Genomic DNA, 22,365 nt, shown 5'->3' with positions numbered 1-22,365 from the left:
GTAGCTTTTGCTTTTGTCACAGAGATCTTTGTTACTGTGCAGTCCATGAGTTACTATCTAGCACAGCAAGCTATGAACTGCCATCGAAGAGTTGCACACAAACAGCATAGGTTGGAAAAAAATAAATTCTCAGTTTTTTATTATCCTAATTTTGCTAAAACAGGTTTCGGTAGTAACACATTCTTATTAGTAAAGCCGACCCTAATCGTTGTGTTGCATCCTGAATCCTGCGTTTTGGCTTCCCCAAACCAAGCACTCTTACAAATTGCCTACTTGTATGGATGACGTAAATCCTACACATTGTAGTCCCCTTTGTCTCATGTAACACTTTATAAACACTGATTTGCACATGTATGACTCATTGTCTCTGTATGTCTGTTGTGTGATGTAAAGTGCTCCAGCACCCTACACTGGTAAGAGAGGCACTATAAAACAAATTAAATACATATGAGAGGGGCTATAGAGAGATGAGACACTCTTAGAGGATGATACTTAGAGAATCAGTGAAGAGCCCCAATAAAGATTGCCCTGTTTTGGTGCACTGTACGGTCATCATTTACTATGCTTTAAGAATTAATACAATTGGCTATATAATGAAAAATGTATTGTAGAATGCACCGTTTGCCATTCTTTCCCAAATAACACTGGACTAACTACTAACTTGGGGTTCTGGAGCAGCATCCTGCTTGGCGTAAAGCACTTCACCACCTTGCCAAGGGTAGTAAGCGCTATAAAAATGCAACTACATTTACTTTTAGAGACCTGTCAAGGCCATTTCTAGATACCTTCCATTTTGTAAAAGGCAGTAATTAGGTATCTACTAGAGATTTCTACTTGCAGATTCATTACCTTTGAATTTCCCCCAGGCATCAGCTTGATCAGGAGAATTTTCTGAGCTGCACCCCTTTGCACCTCTGTGTCGTCGATCGGCTCTGCGTTCATCATTGGCTTTGTCCTTGCCAGATATATCACATCACATGTCCTATATAGCAGTGGTTCCCAACCTGTGGTCCGCGGACCCCAAGGGGTCCGTGACACATTCCCAGGAGGTCCGCAGGCCTGGACTAGGAGAAAGGCACTTCTCTGCGTGCGTGTTTTCATTTATATTACTTCATTTGTTGAGCAGTTTTAAACCCACTGCAAAGTTCCTTGTACAGCAACAATTAAAACGTCAAGCTAACTCAAGTGATTAATGTATCTGCTGAAGAGAGATGGGAGCTTTGTCTAGTTGCAGTTTTGACTCAAAGATAGCACAGGTGGTTAATATGCCTGCTGCAAAGAACGTGTATATTGGAAAAAACTGTATTTTATGTGCATGGCACAGTGGGTTACTGCTTTTGTCACAAAGATGCTTTTGTTAAGGTGCAGTTCATGATCTTAATCTAGCAAAACGAGCTGTGAACTGCCATTAAAGAGCTGCATGCAAACAGCATGGCACAAATTAGAAAGTTTTTTTTTCCTTGTCTTTCATTTTCCTTATGCTGCTAAAAAAGGTTTGCTTGTGTAGAAATACATTCTTCTTGCCAACGTCATTGATAATCACTGTGCTGTGTTCTGAATCCCAAATTTGTACTTCTCTGGACCAAGCACTCTTAGAAAATGCCTACCAGTGTGGATGACATGTGAATCCTACACCTTGTAAGTCTCCTGTACAGTGCCCTGACACACTACAGTGGTATGAGAGGTGCTATAAAACAAATGAAATACATGTGACAGAGAGGCTAGGGAGAGATGAGAGGCCCTTATGGTTTACTTCCTTTTCCCCTTCACTTGTTTATGTGAAAAAGCTTTCTCAGATCTTGCATACCTAAAAAATAAAAACAAATCGCTCCGGAAATGTAGAATCTGACCTGAGGATTCACCTTTCCTAAATAAAAACCAAACATTGAAAAGGTAGTTGCCGAGATGCAGCGTCAACCTTTCCAGTAAAATGTTTCGATTTTTGCATATTTTTTCAATATAAAAGAATTTTATCTTTAGTAATTTGAGTACTTGTTTGGTGTGTACTTGTTATATTTTTTGCGAATTACTGTTTTAATGTTTGAAAATTACATTGTACAAATTGCTGTGGGTCCCCGGCTTCCAGTAATGATTCATTGGGGGTCCTCAGGAGTCAAAAGGTTGGGAACCACTGCTATATAGGCACAATCCTGGTGCGCTGATGTCATTTCTTTTCTTCCCATGCCATCTGGTGAAGATGCGAAGAAAGCTCCCCCTCAGACACTTTTTGACTGGTCTTTTTTCGACTTTTGTTGAAGATTTTTTTTGGAGTTTTTTTTTTCTCTTGGTGCACTGAGGATGTCATAGAGGAAAGCTGGGTTTAAGCCCTGCGGGTCATGTCATTGGATGATGTCTGTGATGGATCCTCACCTCGTGTGTCTTTGGTGCCTGGAGTGCCACAGTGACCTAAAGTCATGCTCTGAGTATCGAGCCATGCATCTGAAGGCTTTAAGGGAGCGGTCCCTAAATCTGATGGCAGCCTGACGCTCGGCTCCATGCAAGTCAACGTCCTGATCAAGGGGGAGGTCCCAGGAGCGGTCACTGAGTGCTCCATAGTCATCTTCCTACTCCAAATAGTCGGGCAATCAAGTAAGTCGAGGCTCAAGAAGAAGAGCAAGATGTTGAAGCGTTTTTCGACTTCTGCTAGTCTGTCGGCCATTGAGATGAAGGAGCATCAGTGCGCTAGGCCTCGTTCCGAGGAACCTTCGTCAGGGCTAACTGTGCGCCTCCCTGAGTGTAGGAAAATACTACTGTTGGCATGGTTACCCCCTACTTTTTTGCCTTTTGTTGATGCTAGTTATGATTTGAATGTGTGCTGGGACCCTGCTAACCAGGCCACAGCACCAGTATTCTTTCTCTAAGCTTTATCTTTGTCTCCACAATTGGCACAGCCCTGGCACACAGATAAGTCTCTTGTAAATGGTACCCCTGGTACCAAGGGCCCTGTAGCTAGGGAAGGTCTTCAAGGGCTGCAGCATGTATTATGCCACCCTGGGGACCACTCACTCAGCACATGCACACTGCCTCACAGCTTGAGTGTGCTGGTGGAGAGAAAAAGACAAAGTCGACATGGCACTCCCCTCAAAGTGCCATGCCCACAACCCGCTGCCAGAGGCAGGGTGCTCTATACCACATGTGAGGTCATAGCTGCATGAGCACTATGCCTCTACAGTGCCTTAGCCAGTTTTTAGACATTGTAAGTGCAGGGTAGCCATAAAGAGTATATGGTCTGGGAGTTTGTCAAACACGAACTCCACAGTTCCATAATGGCCACACTGAATACTGGGAAGTTTGGTATCAAACTTCTCTGCACAATAAATCCACACTGATACCAGTGTGGGATTTATTGAGCAATGCATACAGAGGGCATCTTAGAGATGCCCCCTGTACACCAGCCCAACTACTAGTGCTAGGCTGAACAGTTTCTCCCAGCCTGCCACATCCAGGCGGGTTTCTGGCCACATGGGGTGAGTGCCTTTGTGCACTCTGTGATCAGAAACAAAGCCTGTACTGGGCCGAGGTGCTTCACATCTCCCCCCGCAGGAACTGTAACACCTGGCGGTGAGCCTCAAAGGCTCAAGCCTGGTTAGCAGTGAGCCTCAAAGGCTCAAGTCTGGTGTTCCAGCGCCCCCAGACACAGCCCTCACTTTTGACAGCAAGTCCGGAGGAGATAATGAGGAGTCACCCTCCAGTCGGGACAGCCCCTAAGGTGTCCTGAGCTGAGGTGACATCTGCCTTAGGAAATCCTCCATCTTGCTTTGGAGGATTCCCCCAATAGGATTAGGGATGTGCCCCCCTCCCTACAGGGAGGAGGAAGAAGGAGGGTGTAGCCACCCTCAGGGACAGTAGCCATTGGCTACTGCCCTCCAGCTCTAAACACACCCCTAAATTGAGTATTTAGGGGCGACCTTGAACCCACAAAAACAGATTCCTGCTGATCTGAAACAAGAAGGACTGCTGACCTGAAAGCCCTGCAGAGATGACGGAGACAACTGACTCGGCCCCAGCCCTACCGGCCTGTCTCCGGACTCAAAGAACCTGCAACAGCAACGCATTCAGCGGGACCAGCAACCTCTGCCGACTCAGAGTACTTCCCTGCAACCCAAAGGACCAAGAAGCTCCCAAGGACAGTGGCTCTGTCTAAACAACCAAGGAACAACCGACTTTAAAGGGACTCCAGTCTCACTCCGGAAGAGTGAGTCTCCAATACTCTGCTCCAGACTCCCCCGGCTCGTGTCCAGAAGAACCAAAACTGGAGAGCGGACCCCTAGGCGACTCCAACGACGTGGACACCCTGAGATGACCTCCCTGCACCCCCCAGCGATGCCTGCAGAGAGAAACTATAGGCTCCCCCTGACCGTGACTGCCCGGTAATAAAGAACCGGACGCCTGGAAGAAGCACTGCACCCGCAGGCCCCAGGCCAGAGAGAAACCAACTACCAGTGCAGGAGTGACCAGAAGGTGGCCCTCCTCGTTGCCCAGTCGGTGGCTGGCCCGAGAAGCCCCCCCCTGTGCCCTGCCTGCATCGCCAGAGTGACCCCCGGTCCCCTCCATTGATTTCTATCTTAAACGTGACAACTACTTTGCACACTGCACCCAGCCACCCCTATGCCGCTGAGGGTGTATTTTGTGTGCCTGTTTGTGATCCCCCTCAGTGCTCTACAAAACCCTCCTGGTCTGCTCCCTGAGGGCACAGGCACTTACCTGCTAGACTGGAAACCAGAGCACCCCTAGTCTCCATAGGAGCCTATGTTATTTGGGCCCTACTTTGACTTCTGCATCTGACCGGCCCTGTGTTGCGGGTGTGCTGCCTAAGCCCCGGAGACTGAACTTGTAAGTGCTTTACTTACCTGATAAACTAACTTGTACTTACCTCCCCCAGGAACTGTTGATTTGTGCACTGTGTCCACGTTTAAAATAGCTTATTAACAATTTTGCCAAAATTGTGTACATTACTGTTTTACTTCAAAGTTCCATATTTACCTATGCCAAGTACCTTACAATTTAGGTACTTACTTGAATTCTGAACCTTGTGGTTCTAAAATAAATTGAGAATAATATTTTTCTATATAAAAATCAATTGGCCTGGAGTTAAGTCTTTGAGTGTGTGTTCTCATTTATTACCTGTGTATGTACAACAAATGCTTAACACTACTCTCTGATAAGCCTACTGCTTGACCACACTACTACAAAATAGAGCATTAGTATTATCTAATTTTGCCACTATCAACCTCAAAGGGGGGAACCCTTGGACTCTGTGCACACTATCTCTCACTTTGAGATAGTATATACAGAGCCAACTTCCTACACTGAGTTTCCTGGAGTCGGAGCGACCCCTGCCCAACGTCGAGAATTTTATGAGGCCATACGCCTCATTTTTGGCAGAGGAGTCTGCTGGGATGCCTTAGCACCCTGCGGAGTCAGAATGGGCACCTTCGAGTTCCGCACTGGCGGCCTCGATGCTGCGGAGTACCCATTGATCCAGTGCTGGATCTGGACCGGCTTCGGTCATACCATCCCGACCTTCTCTGATGCTGACGCTTCCTGTGCTGCCCATGCACACGGGCAGTGCCATCCCAGTTCTCATTGCCAAAACTGACATGGAGCTGGATGGGTGTTGTACGAGGCAGGAGCCTCCTATGTTGGATCCTTATCCCCTTACCTACTGGCTAGGTTACAGTGAGGAATGGGAAGGGTCGCTGAACCCTTAAGAGAACCAGCTCCAAGACCCTATGGACTAGCATACAGACTTGGGTTAGGTCAGTAGACTGTATACTTCTCCAGATACTGGCATGCTTTCTCCCCCTACTCTGGCTACGGAGAATAGGGGGCTTCCTATTCCATGGTGATGCGAAGGGTGACCGAAGTCTTGAACTTAGAGTTGCCGTCAGTGGCTATCATGACCAACCTTCTTACAGAAGTGATTCAAAATGAAGCTTCCACTTCAGAACCCATGTTCCCCTTTAATGAAGCCCTCATGGATGTCCTACTGGGTACCTGGTCCAAACCTGCCACAGGGGCTCCTGTGAACAGGACAATTGCCCACTGCCATCACCTTGCTCTAGAGGATCCAAGCTTTGTGACGAAGAACCCACTCCTGAGAGCTTGGTCGAGCAAGCCTCCACTTCCCAGGACGTGTTGCCTTCCAAACCCCCGGATAGGGAATCCAAAAGGTTTGATTCATTTGGGAAGAAGACTTGTTCTTCCTCCAGCCTAGCACTGCAGTCAGTGAACACTGAATGCCTTTTGGGACGTTATTCCCACATGCTTTGGGAAACGGTTGCACAAGTGCTGCCACAGGTCCCGGAGGAGGCCCGGGCTGTACTCTCTAAGGCAGGAAGAGACACAGCACAGTTTATTATTATCTGTGGTGTACTGGACACGCTGGAGTCACTGGGCAGAGCGGTTTTATCCACAGTGTCCCTGAGGTGCCACACCTGGTTGAGGACTTATGGCTTTTCGAGGGATGTTCAGGTTACTCTGATGGACCTACCCTTTGATGGCATCGTATCTTTGAAGACAAGACAGAATCAGCACGTGTGCCCCTGAAGGATTCACATGCTTTGGCCAGGTCCTTGGGCCTTGCGGTGGTCCCTCGTCCCCCTCAGTTTGCCTTTAGCACCTTTCGGTGTTACGTAATGGGCCTACAAACCACAATGCTGATGGCCAGCTACTGTGCCACGCACGCTGCCACGCCTTTGCGTGGCTGCGGGAATGGGATCCACTGACTCCCATGGATGAAGGACCAGCAGTGTCGCCAGTCCACTGCTCCCCCCACCCCCCCCTTCTGCAGCAGCTTTTAATCCTTCCTAGTCTGACTTGCAACCAAGGGCCAGTCGGAGGCCTGATTCGCCATCACTTGGCAATCCATCACGTCAGGCAGGTGGGTTTTGCAGATAGTTTGCAGGGGCTACCCCTTTTCCTTCAATACTACCCCTCCATCGATGCCACCGTCATACGATCGGATGATGGAGGATCACCTGTCACTTCTCCGCAAGGAAGTTGCGGCTCTCTAAGCAAAGGGAGCCGTAAGGAGGGTTCCAGTGCCAAAAATGTGTCATGGTTGCTATTCCTGCTACTTTCTGGTACTCAAAGGCCAAGGGCTTCTGCCCTATCCTAGACTTTCAGTCCCTCAATCTCTTCCTCAAGAAGAAGTTTGAAATGCTCACTTTGGCTGAGGTTTTATCTGCCCTGGTCCCCGAGACTGGATCATAGCGTTGGACTTGCAGGATGCTTATTTTAATATTCACGTCCTGCCTGGCCACAAACATTACTTGTGGTTCCCAGAAGGCCACAAGCACTTTCAGTTCACTGTGTTTCCCTCGGCCTTACCTGGGCCCCTCTGGTGTTCACCAAGAGATGGCGGTGGTTGCAGATCATCAGTGCAGATCAGGGGCTCCAGTCTTTCCTTCTCTCGACAACTGGCTGTTGAAGGCAGGCTAGTCCCTTTCTGTTGTCTCCCATGTCCAGACTAGGGCGGACCTCCTGCATTTGTTAAGGTTTATTATAAACGTGCCAAAGTCCCACCTTACTCCCTCTCAGATGCTCCCTGTGCAGTTTTGGGTTTATCCTCCCGAGCAGCAAGTCCAGGATATTCAGGCTATGATACAGATGTTCCAGCCTCTATCCTGGATTTTGGTGAGAATGACTGAGGCTGATGGGCCTCATGGCCTCCTGTACCTTGCTGGTGACACATGCCAGATGGCCTATGTTGGGTCTGCACTCTGACCCGAAGTTCCAGTGGGCGCAGCATCAGGGAAATTCCTCTGATTGGGTCCAGATCTCAGAGGGAACTGCACAAAATCTGGAAAGGTGGTTAACAAACTGTGATTGGGTCAGAGACATGTCCCTCTCCATTCCCCAACCAGATCTGACAGTAGTGACAGATGCGCCACTCCTGGTATGGGGCGGCCATATAAGAGAGGTAAAGATCAGAGGCGCCTGGTCTCCAGTGGAGTCCGGACTCCACATAAAACTTTTGGAGCTCTGTGCAATCCAGCTAGCTTTGAAGGCATTACTTCCCTCTGTCAGGGGCCGGATGGTCAGGTGATCACTGCAGCAGGGGATGGTTCTCCACTTGAACCTGTCCATTCTCCGCCTTCTTGTGTAAAGATTGAGCAGTGGCAGTTGACAGCTTTTGACCTTCCACCCAAAGACTGTAATGTTATCTGGGCAGCCAGGTTTCCTCCATCAAAACAGTATATGCCTGTCGCAAGAAAATTGTTGCATGGTGCACAGTCAAGTCTGTTAACGCCCTTTCTACTCCTATCTCTGAGGTTCTGTTGTTTATACTTTAGTTGGCCCAGCAGGGCTCTGCAGTGGGCACACTCAAAGATTATTTGTCTGCAATTTCTGACTTTTTAAGGTTGCCTGATCAACCTTGTTTAAATCCTCTATTTTAAATAGGTGTTTGATGGCATGTGTGGCTGTAGATACACATTCTCTGCATACTCCTGCCATCTAGTGTTGGGTCCGGAGTGGTTGCATGTGCCCACATGGTGAGTTGCAGGCATTGTCATCTAAGCTGCTTTACCTTTCCATCTACCTTGACAAAGTGGTGCTTTTCACTAGTGCTTCCAAAAATGGATCTGCCCTTTCATGTAGGCCAATCCATCACCTTGCCTACTTTTACCCACCCCACAGCCTTCTAAGGAAGAGGAGAGGCTCCACCACTGGGACCCAAAAAGAGCATTGGCATTCTACCTTGATCGTAAAAAGAGTTCCGGGAGGATGATCAACACTTTGTCAGCTATGTGGGTGCGAATAATGGTTGAGCAGTGCAGAAGCAGACTATCTCCAGATGGTTCATTTTTTCCACTAAGATCTGCAATGCACTGGCCAAAAATCAACCACCTGAAGGTTTGCGTGCTCATTCTACTCAAGCTAGTTAGCACGCAGAGTTGAAGTCCTTGATATTTCAGGTGGCAAAGTGGGCATCTCTGCACACGTTTGGCAAACACTACTGCCTTGTCAGTCAGGTCCGTAGGGATGGTTACTTGCCCATTCAGTCCTGCAGGACTTTCTGGTATGGTCTTGGTTGGCAGACCCACCTCCGGGGATGGTATTGCTTGGGTATCTTTTCTAAAATAAGGAATTGGCAACTATAAGTCTCTATCAGACGAACAAGTTACTTACCTTCGGTAACACTTTCTCTGATAGAGGCAGTATCTAATTGCAAATTCCTTACTGACCCACCCATCCTTCCCGCTCTGCAAACTGACTTCTGGGGACAGGACTCCCTTTCCAGGGCCTTAGCTTTGACACACCAGTAGTCAGTGTTCTTCATGCCTCTGCCCTTCTGACAAGGAAAATTGTGAAAAACAGCATACTGGGGTGGCGCCTATACAGGACCTGTGACGTCCTATTAGGCGTGTAGGTCGCAGAAGGCTGATGCAGAGGCGATTGATGCCACCTAATGGTGCACAGGTGTACTGCTTAGGAAATTATTTGGATCAAGTTGATGCCTGGGGGAAATGTAAAGGTAAGGAATCTGCAACTAGAATATGCCTCTACCAGATAAAGAGTTCGCGAAGTGCAACAAAAGAACAGCATACCCATCACTTATTTCCACAGAAGAACAAAAGCAGTCCCCTTGCTCACCTCCTTTAACTTTAACTCTCATTATTGCCACCTAACCAATTTATGGATCCCTCCAGACACCTAATGTCTTACCCTCGGACCCGCTTTGCATCTCTTTCTCTCCTTTTTGGCTTTATCAAGTTGACCCAGAATTCCAAGTTTCTTTGGATCTCTTTTGTCTCAGCTAAGGTAAGAGATGATCGGGTCCCATAGTTTACAAAATGCCTGTTCTATCCTCTGTGTTTCATAGACTAATTTCCTATGCCTCATTACAGTTCATAACCTCTGTATCCAGAACTCTGCTAGCAATACCGGCTCCTTACCCAACAGTGGCAAGAATACTTTCTTGATAGTGAAAAAGAGGTGGGACGTGGTGTATAGAGGGAATGATTCCTGCATCCGCCTACCAGAAGTACACCTTGGGGATTCTTCACCAGTCAGTACTCCTTTGTTTTCTTTGGCTTGGAAGTCTCAGTTTGACCAGTGTCTAGTGCCACCTATAGAGAAGTATGTAGAGCACTTCTTTCCTTTGCTCATGTCTCACAAATTTAGATGTTCCATGGAAAATCTCCTCCAAATGTCTTACTCAGAGTGATGTTTAGCACCCTTTCCCATTGCAGTTGAAACGGAAGCTTACCACTTAAATGCTGTGAGTTCAGGATTGAATGCTTAGTTGACACTAAGGGCCATATGTACTAAAGCATTTTCCCATAGACACAGAAAGGGTAAAACCCTTTGATACATCTGGCCCTAAATGTGTTGAGGAGTACAGTGTTTAGAGGAACCTCATGAAAAGTGATAAGCCTCCCAGTGTCCTTGAGCTCAAAGTAGTGTGGAGTACCCAGAGCCTCTATAATCAGTGGAATTGTTCCTCTTCAGTATTTGTGAACTCCCTTTTCATTTCTTCAAATGAGTGACCCACACCTCCGTCAAACGGGTTTTGTAGTTTAAAGCAGTGGTTCCCAACCTTTTGACTCCTGAGGACCCCCAATGAATCATTACTGGAAGCCGGGGACCCCCAGCAATTTGTACAATTTAATTTTCAAACATTAAAACAGTAATTCGCAAAAAAAATAACAAGTACACACCAAACAAGTACTCAAATTACTAAAGATAAAATTCTTTTATATTGAAAAAATATGCAAAAATCGAAACATTTTACTGGAAAGGTTGACGCTGCATCTCGGCAACTACCTTTTCAATGTTTGGTTTTTATTTAGGAAAGGTGAATCCTCAGGTCAGATTCTACATTTCCGGAGCGATTTGTTTTTATTTTTTAGGTATGCAAGATCTGAGAAAGCTTTTTCACATAAACAAGTGAAGGGGAAAAGGAAGTTAACCATAAGGGCCTCTCATCTCTCCCTAGCCTCTCTGTCACATGTATTTCATTTGTTTTATAGCACCTCTCATACCACTGTAGGGTGTCAGGGCACTGTACAGGGGACTTATAAGGTGTAGGATTCACATGTCATCCACACTGGTAGGCATTTTCTAAGAGTGCTTGGTCCCGAGAAGTACAAATTTGGGATTCAGAACACAGCACAGTGATTATCAATGACGTTGGCAAGAAGAATGTATTTCTACACAAGCAAACCTTTTTTAGCAGCATAAGGAAAATGAAAGACAAGGAAAAAAAAACGTTCTAATTTGTGCCATGCTGTTTGCATGCAGCTCTTTAATGGCAGTTCACAGCTCGTTTTGCTAGATTAAGATTATGAACTGCACCTTAACAAAAGCATCTTTGTGACAAAAGCAGTAACCCACTGTGCCATGCACATAAAATACTGTTTTTTCCAATATACACGTTCTTTGCAGCAGGCATATTAACCACCTGTGCTATCTTTGAGTCAAAACTGCAACTAGACAAAGCTCCCATCTCTCTTCAGCAGATACATTAATCACTTGAGTTAGCTTGACGTTTTAATTGTTGCTGTACAAGGAGCTTTGCAGTGGGTTTAAAACTGCTCAACAAATGAAGTAATATAAATGAAAACACGCATGCAGAGAAGTGCCTTTCTCCTAGCCCAGGCCTGCGGACCCCCTGGGAATGTGTCACGGACCCCTTGGGGTCCGCGGACCACAGGTTGGGAACCACTGGTTTAAAGCACCCCTTCGCCTTTCTTATCTTAAACTGATTTCTATCTAATCACAGAGTGAGACATCCACATAGCAGAAGATTGGAGTAAACGGCGAGGGAAGAGTAGTAAATCCACTGTGCTGCTCAAGTAATCCCATACAGAGAGGGTGGCTCTGGTGACTGGCTGATAATAAAGTAATCTATGCGTGATGTTTCACACATAAATTTCCAAATGTGAATTTAAACATTCCCCACTTTCTCATCCGTCAGTATGTTTTCTTATTCATGTCCTCATATATAGAGATGATAGTTGTAGATGATACAAACATGTTTCCTAGGCAACTATATTGTTTTTATCATGGGTAATATATATCCTGCTGCTAAGACATAGTTTTGCTTTGGGGACCTTCAATGTGTTTGTCTTTAGGTGCACATGAAATTTTAGAAATAGAAAGCTCAACATACTCTTTGACATCATGCGTAGAATACCCCTCCTTCCCTAAAATTATCATTCTTGGACTGACCATTGTCATACATAAAGTTTAAATACTTATTGGCCATGCATTTCTCATATTCTCCCTACAGAGTAGTGTCTCCATGTGTGCCGCTAGAAACTTAGTTTTCTTAGGGGCAAATCTGTATTCTTTAGAAAGCTTCTTTTATTTTTTTTCACTCGTACTTCATGCATTTTTATATGTTTTCACATAAAAGCCACGTTATCTCTGTCCTTGAATGTATTGGATGTTAGTGCCTTATCTCTACAATTCGTGAATACCCAGAGGGTCCACTCATCACTTCTTCCTCATTACAAGTCTCTCCTGGGTTTACTGGCCATTTAATTTTGAACACCTTTTTTAAAGGATTTGTATTCAACACATTGTAGTGTTGTGGTTGTGATAGTTTAATGCTTGTCTCAGATTCCAACTAGCCAAAAGATTTCTGTGATCATGTTGCCCAGGGAAAATCTACTCTACACCCTTTGAATATGTGCCCCTATTTATGGGATGCCAGGGATTTGTTTGTGGTTTAATGCTGTTGGCGTACATCAGCACTTCTCAGAAAGAGCTCATTTGACATTCTGTATGCGTTTTGTTTACCCCACAACCTGCCTGTCCCATTTTAGAGCTTTAAGTAATGCTCCCTCTAATGTACAGTAGTCCTTGAATGTTCAGTTAAACTATGCTATGCCAAGTGTAACCTCTTTTCACATATACTCTTGTTTTACACTGTTTGATAAGCCCCTTTCCAGAAGTCTTTTTATGTCTTGCCTATAGACATTTTGCTGCCAAGACCTATTGTCTTAGACAATAAAATATTTACAAATAGTGAGATTTAGGTCCCTCCTTGCTCTTTATTGAGCGGCTTTATTGTCTGTTTAATTTTCCTGCTACTTACTCCCTGGCTTTTCTCTCTGTTTACTTTTGTTCCTCCTCTGAAGTATTTCTTCCTTCCGGTATTCTGAAACTTAGGTCCTTTGACTGTTTGCATTGAGGAGCCTGTTTTTTTCTTTGTCTTCTAGCGTTTCATGCAAGTATTCTGTCTCTCTCCTTTGTTTGCTGCTTCCCCTTCAAATAACTCTCCCACACTGTTGCTCACCACCCTCCTTCCCTGCTGTTTTTTTTTTTTATTTTTACCTCCCAAAACTCCACACCCCAGTTGATTGTCTACCCCTTTTCCAAATCCAGTACAACTGCTGCCACTTGGTGGTGTTGACTTCCTCCTTTCCAGACCCCAACCCAGACCCTTTACCCCTTACCATTACCTTCTGTTTTAGATTTCTTTTATTTTTTTGGAAAGTCCAGCAGGTGCAGTTTGCTGCCAGACGCTTTAGCGCACCCATTTTATTTATTGATTTTAATTTGCTGCTCCAAGATATTTCTGCCTTCTTGGAATAGTAAATAAAATATGACAGCTGTATCATGCTTTATAGATGTGCATGTGAATTTTGTAACTCATGAGCATTTGTATATTATGATGCTGGACTGCTGTAGTGTCATGATGCATACCCACGCATGCATGATGATGCGTGCACACTTACACATCATCTCGCTTTTTTCTTTATTTTCCTTTTGCGGTGAACCTGTTGAGCAACGGCAAATGATCATTTGTTTTACTTTCTGCTGATGCCCAACAGCATTGACAAAAAGTATTTGCAATAGGTCTGCCTTGCTTTTAAAAGACAAGTTCAACTGGCTTTGTCTGTGCTTGTTTGCGTTTGCTTCTGTGAATTTTGTGCTGCAAAGACTGAAACAGCTTGATTCACTGTAGAATTAATTGTAGAATTCATTGAAGTAAATGTTGTCTCCTGGTATAACTTGCACCCTGTCTCCAAAGCGCACACCTTTTATTAGGTCCCTCAGTAGCCAATTCTATTTCCTGTTGTCATTTTTTTTTGTTTGATGTGACATTGTGAGATGCAGCTTACACAGTTAATATAAATGTTGCCCACCATTCTTGAAACACTTCAAATTTTCTTGGGCTTAATAAGCAAACATGGTTTGGCCTAGGCTATTTTGCATAATAACATCATAAACCAGCACTTACTAATGGTAAACGGAAAGCAAACTAACATAATTTGTTCTTTTGTTAGGAATTTTGATGAAGTGATTGCCTGTTTTGCGGATCCACCAACGGACAGTCCCTTGTTTAGTGAAGCGCGATCTACATTTTACGATGAAGAGGACAATAAGGTTTGTCCATGTTAAAATGCAAAACTTTATCATTTGCATCCGCATTTTTCTCAAATGATCAACCCTTTTGTGGATAGACAATTTTTACATTGTGAAAATCTTTACATCGTCTTTCAGCAGTACCAGTATTCTGTTAAGTGATAACAAGAGGGCTGTTACTTTTGTGTAAAATTCATGTTAAAATGAGCAGCCCTACTGCTTCCTTGTGGACTCCTTTGCAGTGCAGTTTAGACATATTCTGCGCATCAATGCTGTCCTCTAAGAAGTATCCCATATGCACTAAAAGGATATTCCCTTGTGAGCACTGTAGTGGCGTAATTCCAGATAAGTAATTTGCTGTTAAAATAAAACTTCTCTGCTTCATAGTCCACAAGATGGCTCAAGAATTAAAAGTGCTCACTGCTACTGTTAGGTGTGACCTGTAGATAACAACTTCGACTCGGGCGTAGCTTGGTCAGCTGGATTTGGGGGTATTGGGGGTGTCGGTCAGTTTCAGGTTTCCCAACAATCATGCTGGTTTATCATGTTAAAATTCATTATGAGAAACAGGACACGAGGTGGGGCTTAAACGTCAGTGGGAAGATAGGAACGTGTATTGTTAGGGGTACTTAAAACACAATGGTTTTCAAACTGACCAAGTTCTAAGGCAGAGGCGAGAGAGTGTTTTTTAGTGTGACATGTAAACTTCCAGGATGAACTCCAACAGACACCTCACCATACCTGACTTAAAGCACCTGTACCCAACAATATACCACAGAATACCTTTTTATTGGGGGTGTAACACCCCAAACACCACCCCTAAATCTCCACCCTTTCTTCAACTCCCTGCAAAGATACCTCAGCTTTTCCTCTTTCTGAGTTGATACATTGAGTACCAATATACTGGGGTATAGTGACTAAGTTTAAAATGGTTCAAAACAGTAAAAACTGGAAACAGTTGCTGTAAGAAAAAAAAACACGTTAATATGAACTTGTACAGTTTTTGTTATGTGTTATGCGAATCATCCTAGTTATTGCCATGATTATCATTAGCGTTTAAAAAAAAAAAAAAAATTGTGCATGTGATCAGTTATATTCACTTTTATCTTTCAGCATTCAATTGTTCAGTAATTCACCAGCATGTTGCCATGCAGCTACTTTGCAGAGCTGGAATGTCTACTGCATTGGCAGGGGTGTGGAATTGAATAAAATATCTACTTGTTCACGGGACAGGTTGCATCATAAACCTACTTGTCCTGTAAAAATATCTACTTGCCCCTTTGGTACCATGTAGCGCGGTATCAAATTATGGCAGCAATCTCATTATATAAGAGCTCCGATAATATGCCAGGTCTAATACTATAGTAGAACGTGAATACTAGCAATATTCTTTGTTTGGAACCTTTTCTGCAGATCTGCATATTGGGGCTGGAGGAAACAGTAAGCAAAAGTTCCAGGGTTGGAATGCTTTTGAGTCTGTTCAAATCTACCAGCATGTTTTAAGGATTTTCACCAGCTCTTCTCTAATCTTTTCCCATACTGAGAAAGGTAGAAAATGTACTTCTGACAAAGGCAGAAATGGAAGTTCTTTCAGGGTGGGAACAAATAGCTGGAGGGAAGGGGATCTTGTAAAATGCTCAATAGATTTTTGCAAGAGCAAATCTACACATGCATATTTGCTCGTGCTAAAATACAATTCACAAAGATTTCTTGGTCTACTTGTGTAAAGTCTTGTGAATTCATAAAAGTCATAATTCTGCACTAATACAAAGACATATACCATGGATGCACTTTGTGATTTTCTTTAAAAATTGGGCCCCTAATTAGGTCGGGTGTTAACCAAGACCTTTAGTTTTTATCTGTTTCTCTTCCCATCTATGTAGCGGCTGGATTTACTGTGAATGATAGTATTCTACTCTTCCAGGAGCATATTGACGCACACAGTCGTTTTGTTCAGTGCCAGGACCCACTAATGTGTGTTTTTTAAGACTAAAAACATTTTTCTTTTTTTGCATTTTGGGAATATTTGTTAAAATGATGAGGGCCTGGCAGCTCCCACAACAATAACGTTTTACAAAACGAATGTCAAAACAAGACCCGCTTTGACAAAACCGAAAGACCGACCACCTATGTCCGATCAGTTGGTTTTGCCAGTGGTTAATTTTCATGTTCCCCCTAAACTTGTTGAAACTGTTTCCACTGATTTTCATGCTTCAAAGAAATAGTACCTGAAATTTCACAGTATTTTAGCAAAACTTTTTTTTTTCCTGAACGTTTTATTTTGAAAGCAAAGAATCATCATTGTAGGAAGTTTGCTCTGTATATACTATCTCAAAGTGAGAGATATTGTGCACAGAGTCCAAAGGTTCCCCTTAGAGGTTGATAGTGGCAAAATAAGATCATACTAATGCTCTATTTTGTGGTACTGTGGTCGAGCAGTAGGCTTATCAGAGGGTAGTGTTAAGCGTTTGTTGTACACACACAGGCAATAAATGAGGAACACACACTCAAAGACTTAACTCCAGGCCAATAGTTTTTATATAGAATTCAAGATTTGAGGTAAGAACATAAAATGCAAGGTACTTCACCCAGGTGAGTATATAACTTTGATTTAAAACAGTAGTGTACACAGTTTTGGTTAAAATGGCAATAAGCTATTTTAAAAGTGGACACAGTGCAAAAATCAACAGTTCCTGTGGGAGGTAAGTTTGGTTAGGTTTCTCAGGTAAATAAAGCACTTACACAGTCAGTCTCCTGGGCATAGGCAGCCCACTGTTGGAGGTTCAAGGCAACCCCAAAGCCACATCACCAGCAATACAGGGCCGGTCAGTTGCAGTGGTCAAACGAGGGCTCAAAACACATAGGCGTCTTTCAAGTCTGCTGGCAGGTAAGTACCTGCAGACCAGGGTTGTTTTGTAGAGAACTGGGGGGCTGCACACACAAGCCCACAAAACACACCCTCAGCGGCACAGGGGCGGCCGGGTGCAGTAGGTGTCAGGTTTGCTACTGAAAGCAATAGAGGGACCCGGAGGTCGCTTAGGCGATGCAGGCAGGGCGCAGGGGGGCTTCTCGGGCCAGCCACAGACTGGGCTAGGATGAGGGCCGTCTGCTGGTCACTCCTGCACTGGTAGGTGGTTCCTCTCGGTCCTGGGGGCTGCGGGTGCAGTGCTTGGTCCAGGCTTGGGGTTCCTTTTTTACCAGGCAGTCGTGGTCAGGGGGATCCTCTGGATCCTCTCTGCAGGCGTCGCTGTGGGAGTGCAGGGGGGTCGACTCTGGGTACCCACGTTGTCGTAGTCGCCTAGGAGTCCTCTCTGCGGTGTTGGTTCTCCTGAACTCGAGCCAGGGGCGTTGGGTGCAAAGTGAGAAATCTCACGCTTCTGGCAGGAAGAGAGAGTTCTTTCAAAGTTGCTTTGAAGTTGTAAAGTTGTTGCAGTTTTTGAACAGTGCCGCTGTTCTCTGGAGTTTCTTGGTCCTTCAGGTTCAGGACAGTCCTATGAGTCCTCAGAGGTCGCTGGTCCCTGTCGTATGCATCACCGTGCAGGTTCTTTGAGTCTGGAGACAGGCTGGTGGGGCTGGGGCCAAGTCAGTTGTTGTCTCCGTCGTCTCTGCAGGGCTTTCAGGTCAGCAATCTTTCTTGTTGTAGGTTTCAGGAATCTGATGTCCTGGGTTCAGGGTCGCCCCTAAATAGTGAATTTAGCGGTGTGTTTAGGTCAGGGGGGCATTGGCCAATGGCTACTGTCCTTGAGGGTGGCTAAACCCTCCTTGTGTCTCCTCCCTGAGGATAACACCATAGGTGCTCACCACACACTTGGTCAGCTTCTTACACCTTTTACAAGGGACTTAGCTGTGTGCCAGGGGTGTGCCAATTGTGGTAACAATGGTACAATTTAGGGAAGGAACACTGGTGCTGGGGCCTGGTTAGCAAAATCCCAGCACACACTCAGTCAAGTTAGCATCAAATATCAGGCACAACATGGGGCTGGAGGGGGCCGTGGGGTGGGACTACAAACAAGGGGCCAGTTTTCCACATGATTCATTAATGCAAGCCTTTTTTATTAGTATGAGTGCTCTAAATAAATGTTGAAAGCTCACACTGCACTACTGACAGTGGTTCCAGTAACAAAATGTGTACACACGGTTAAAAAGTTTAATATGAGGTGAGGTATAATGCTCCTAGAATGCTCTCTGATTAGACACAAATGTTTGTAGGAGCTTCTAAACATGATTGTAGGAAAATGGCTCCCTGTTGCAGTTATCCCCCACTTTTTGCCTGATATTGATGCTGACGTGAATGAGAAGTGTGCTGGGACCCTGCTAACCAGGCCCCAGCACCAGTGTTCTTTCACTAAAAATGTACCATTGTTTCCACAATTGGCACACCCCTAGCACACAGATAAGTCCCTTGTAAAATGTACCTGCAATACCAAGGGCTCTGTGACCAGGGAGGGTCCCTAAGGGCTGAAGCATGTATTGTGCCACACTAAGGGACCCCTCACCAAGCACATGCAGACTGCCATTGCAGATTGTGTGCTAGTTGGGAGAAGACGGTACCACTACCTGTGGCATAGGTAAGCCAGCCCTGTAGCAGGTCTTACAGGCAGGGTGCACTATACCACAGTTAAGGGTATAGCTGCATGAGCAATATGCCCCTACAGTATCTAAGTTCATTCTTAGACATTGTAAGTGCAGTGTGGCCATATTAAGTACTTGGGCTGGGAGTTTGTCATCACAAACTCATCAGCTCCATGAAGGCTTCACTGAAGGCTGGGAAGTTTGGTATCAAACTTCTCGGAACAATAAACCCACATGAATGCCAGTGTTGGATTCATTGTACAATGCACCCAGGGGGCATCTTAGAGATACCCCCTGTATTTTAACCAACCCTTTAGTGTAAGGCTGACCAGTCTGCCACTAAAAGACAGGTTTCTGACCTCATGGGGTGAGAGCCTTTGTGCTCTTTGAGGCTAGAAACAAAATGTGCTCTGGCTTGAGGTGCTTCACATCTTCCCCCTGCAGGGACTGTAACACTTGGTGGTGAGCTTCAAAGGCTCAGGCCTCCTTTTACGGTGCACCAAAGTACTCCAGCTATTGGAGAGGCCTCCCCCGGACCAAGCCCCCCACTTGCCAGCAAGAGAGGCGGGAAAATGTGGAAAAATAGGGTGACCACTTCAGCTGGGACCACCAGAACTGAAGTGACCCCCTTCTTGCAGAATCCTCTGTCTTAGTTTGGAGGACAGGGACCAATAGGGTTAGGAATGGGACCCCGCTCCCCAAAGGGAGCTGCCCGCCCCCCTGACAAAGCCCCACTTTTGGTGGCAAGTCCGGTGGGAAAATTAGGGAAAACAGGGAGGAGTGACCACCCTAGCCAGGGGCACACCTAAGGTTTCCAGAGCTGAGGTGACCCCCACCCTCCTGCAGAATCCTCCATCTTGGTTTGGAGGATAGGAACCAATAGGATTAGGTTTGTGCCCCTCTCCTCAAAGGGAGTGGGCACAAGGAAGGGTGTAGCCACACTCGGGGACAGTAGCTATTGGCTACTGCCCGTTGACCCCTAAAACACCCTTAAATCTAAGATTTAAGGGCCTCCCTGAACCCACCTCACTTGATTCCTAGCATCCTAAAAAGAATAACTGCTGAGCTGAAACCCCAGCAGAGAAGGATGAAGACAACTGCTTTGGCCCCAGCCCTACCAGCCTGTCTCCTGCTTCAAAGGACCTGCAAAAGAACAGTAACACATTCAGCGGGACCACTGACTTCTGCCAAGCTCCAGAGGACTGCCCTGCACCCAAAAGGACCAAGAACTCCTGTGGACAGCGGCCCTGTCCAAGAAGAAACCTACAACCAAGGACTCCCACCTCAGTCCGAATGTGTGAGTCCTAACCACTCTGCCCCAGACACCCATGGTCTGTGTCCAGGTGGTCCACCCAGGTCCCCAGGCGATTGCGAGCAAGTACCCACCCTGGGTTGACCTCTTCACCCTTCCACAAAGAAGCCGGCAGAGGGAATCCCGAGGACCCCCGACTACAAAGTTCTGGACAAAGCTATCCGACGCCTAAGGACGCCCTGCATCACAGCCTCCATGCTTTGGAGAAACCGACACCCGGTGCAGCTACGTTCAGCAGATGGCCCTCCTCCCTCTTGGACCGGTGGTGTGCCCGAGACACTCCCTTGGAACTCGCCTGCAGGCTCCAAGTGCCCCACCCCCCTGACCCCCCCCACCCGACTCTAGCCCGGGTCTCCTCATAGACCTGCATTGGAATCCAGACATCCTGTTTGCAACCTGCACCTGGCCACCCCTGTGCTGCTGAGGGGGTGTGTTTGGTACCTACTTGTGGCCCCTCCAATGCCCCTTGGTCTTCCCTCTGAGTTGCGAGTACTTACCTGCAGGCAGACCGTATTCCAAGTACCCATCTGTCTCCATATGAGCCCACGTTAAATTTGCTCATCTTTGACCTCTGCACCTGGCCGGCCCCATGTTGCTGGTGGTGGGAGTTTGGGGTTAACTTAAACCCAAACTGATGGACTTCCTAAAACCCGGAGACTGAACCTGTAAGTGTTGTACTTACCTGTAAAACGATCTAAATTTTCTTCCCCCAGGATCTGTTTCTCAAAATTGCAGTGTCCATTTTTAAAACAGATAAATGCCAGTATTTTAAAAACTTGCATTGCTTACTGATTTCAAACAAAGTACTGTTGATACCTGTGTGAAATACAAATCTTTTGAAGTACTTACCTGCAGCTTGAATCTTGTGGTTCTAAAAATAGATTAAGAAAATATATTTTTGCAATATAAAAACCATTGGTCTGGAGTTAAGTCATTGAGTGTGTGCTTCTTCTACTCTCTGTGTGTGTACGACAAATGCTTTGCACTACCCTCTCATAAGCCTAACTGCTCGACCACACTACCACAAAAGAGAGCATTAGTTATCTACTTCAGCTTCTGTTATGCATATGGGTAACCCCTGGACTCTTTGCACACTATATCTCATTTTGATATAGTATGTACCGAGCCATATTCCTACAGGGAGGAAAAGGGTTAGCATAGTTAACAGGTAAGTTCTTGACTTAATATCCCAGTCTTAGGGGGTTAGGATGTCCACAGGTCAAAATTCAAGTTGACCCCCGAAGTGCACCACCAGCAACACAGGGCCGGCTGAGTGCAGAGGTCAAAAGTGGTGTAGGGTTTTTAATGTAATCCTATTCAGACTGGGGGCACTCGCAAAGAAGCAGATTGCAGGTAAGGATCTGCAACTTCAGGGCACAGACCTGGGGGGTTTCGATGAGCATTGGTAAGGGTGGAGGGGTCACAGGTGAGTACCAAACACACACCCTCAGCGGCACATGGGCAGCCTGGTGCAGGCTGCAAACAGTGTCAAGCACCCAATGCTTATCAGTGGGGGAACCCCGGGGGTCACAAAGATGCTGCTGGCTGGGTTTAAGGAATTGGTTGCAGAAAACCAAAGGCTGGACAAGTAGGAGAGGCGCCGGCTAGACTTTGTTTTACTGTCAGTTGGATTACCCAAGGTGAGGGGGCTGCAGGTGCAGGGGTACCTTTGGCTGTCTGGAATCTGATTCGGATCCGGTTACGGTCAGGGGGGTCCTCCGGATTTAGGCTGCGGGCACTGTTGTGTTGGCCAGGAGGAGTCAACCCAGGGTGGACTCAAGGTCGGAATTGCCTGTGGACATTCTCTGGACCGGTGGGCCACCTGGACTTGGGCTGTGGGCGCTAGGTGCACAGTGGGCAGAGCTTGTGGATCTGGGGCAGTTCCGGAGTCCTTCTTGGATGTTTCTTGTGGACAGGGCCACTGTCCTCTGGAGTTCTTGGTCTTTTGGTTGGAAGGTAGTCCTTTGGGGTATGTAGAGGTCGCTGATCCTGCAGGACTCATTGCCTTTTTGTAGCAGGAATCTTGAAGCTGCAGACAGGCCGGTAGGGCCAGGGACAAGTCAGTTGTCATCTGGAGTCTTCAAGGCTGGGGCTCTTCCTCCTCCGCCTCCCTCACTCCTCCTCCTCCTCCTCCCTCTCCCTCACTCCCGTTCCCT

At 46.0% G+C, this 22,365-nt stretch overlaps 1 protein-coding gene across 7 annotated transcripts in view; it reads left to right on the top strand.

Annotated features, from left to right (window-relative positions):
- ACACB (acetyl-CoA carboxylase beta) overlaps window positions 1-22,365 on the top strand; it is a 1,528,264-nt gene that overhangs the window by 850,536 nt on the left and 655,363 nt on the right. For all 7 annotated transcript variants that reach the window (XM_069214760.1, XM_069214756.1, XM_069214757.1 and 4 more), the window contains one exon: window positions 14,247-14,346. In XM_069214760.1, coding sequence (XP_069070861.1) covers window positions 14,247-14,346 — 100 coding nt within the window. The remainder of the gene's footprint in view (window positions 1-14,246; window positions 14,347-22,365) is intronic.

This window comes from Pleurodeles waltl, chromosome 11, assembly GCF_031143425.1.
Source record: "Pleurodeles waltl isolate 20211129_DDA chromosome 11, aPleWal1.hap1.20221129, whole genome shotgun sequence".
In the NCBI taxonomy this organism is placed as follows: Eukaryota; Metazoa; Chordata; class Amphibia; order Caudata; family Salamandridae; genus Pleurodeles; species Pleurodeles waltl.
This window is presented reverse-complemented; position numbering and strand designations above follow the sequence as displayed.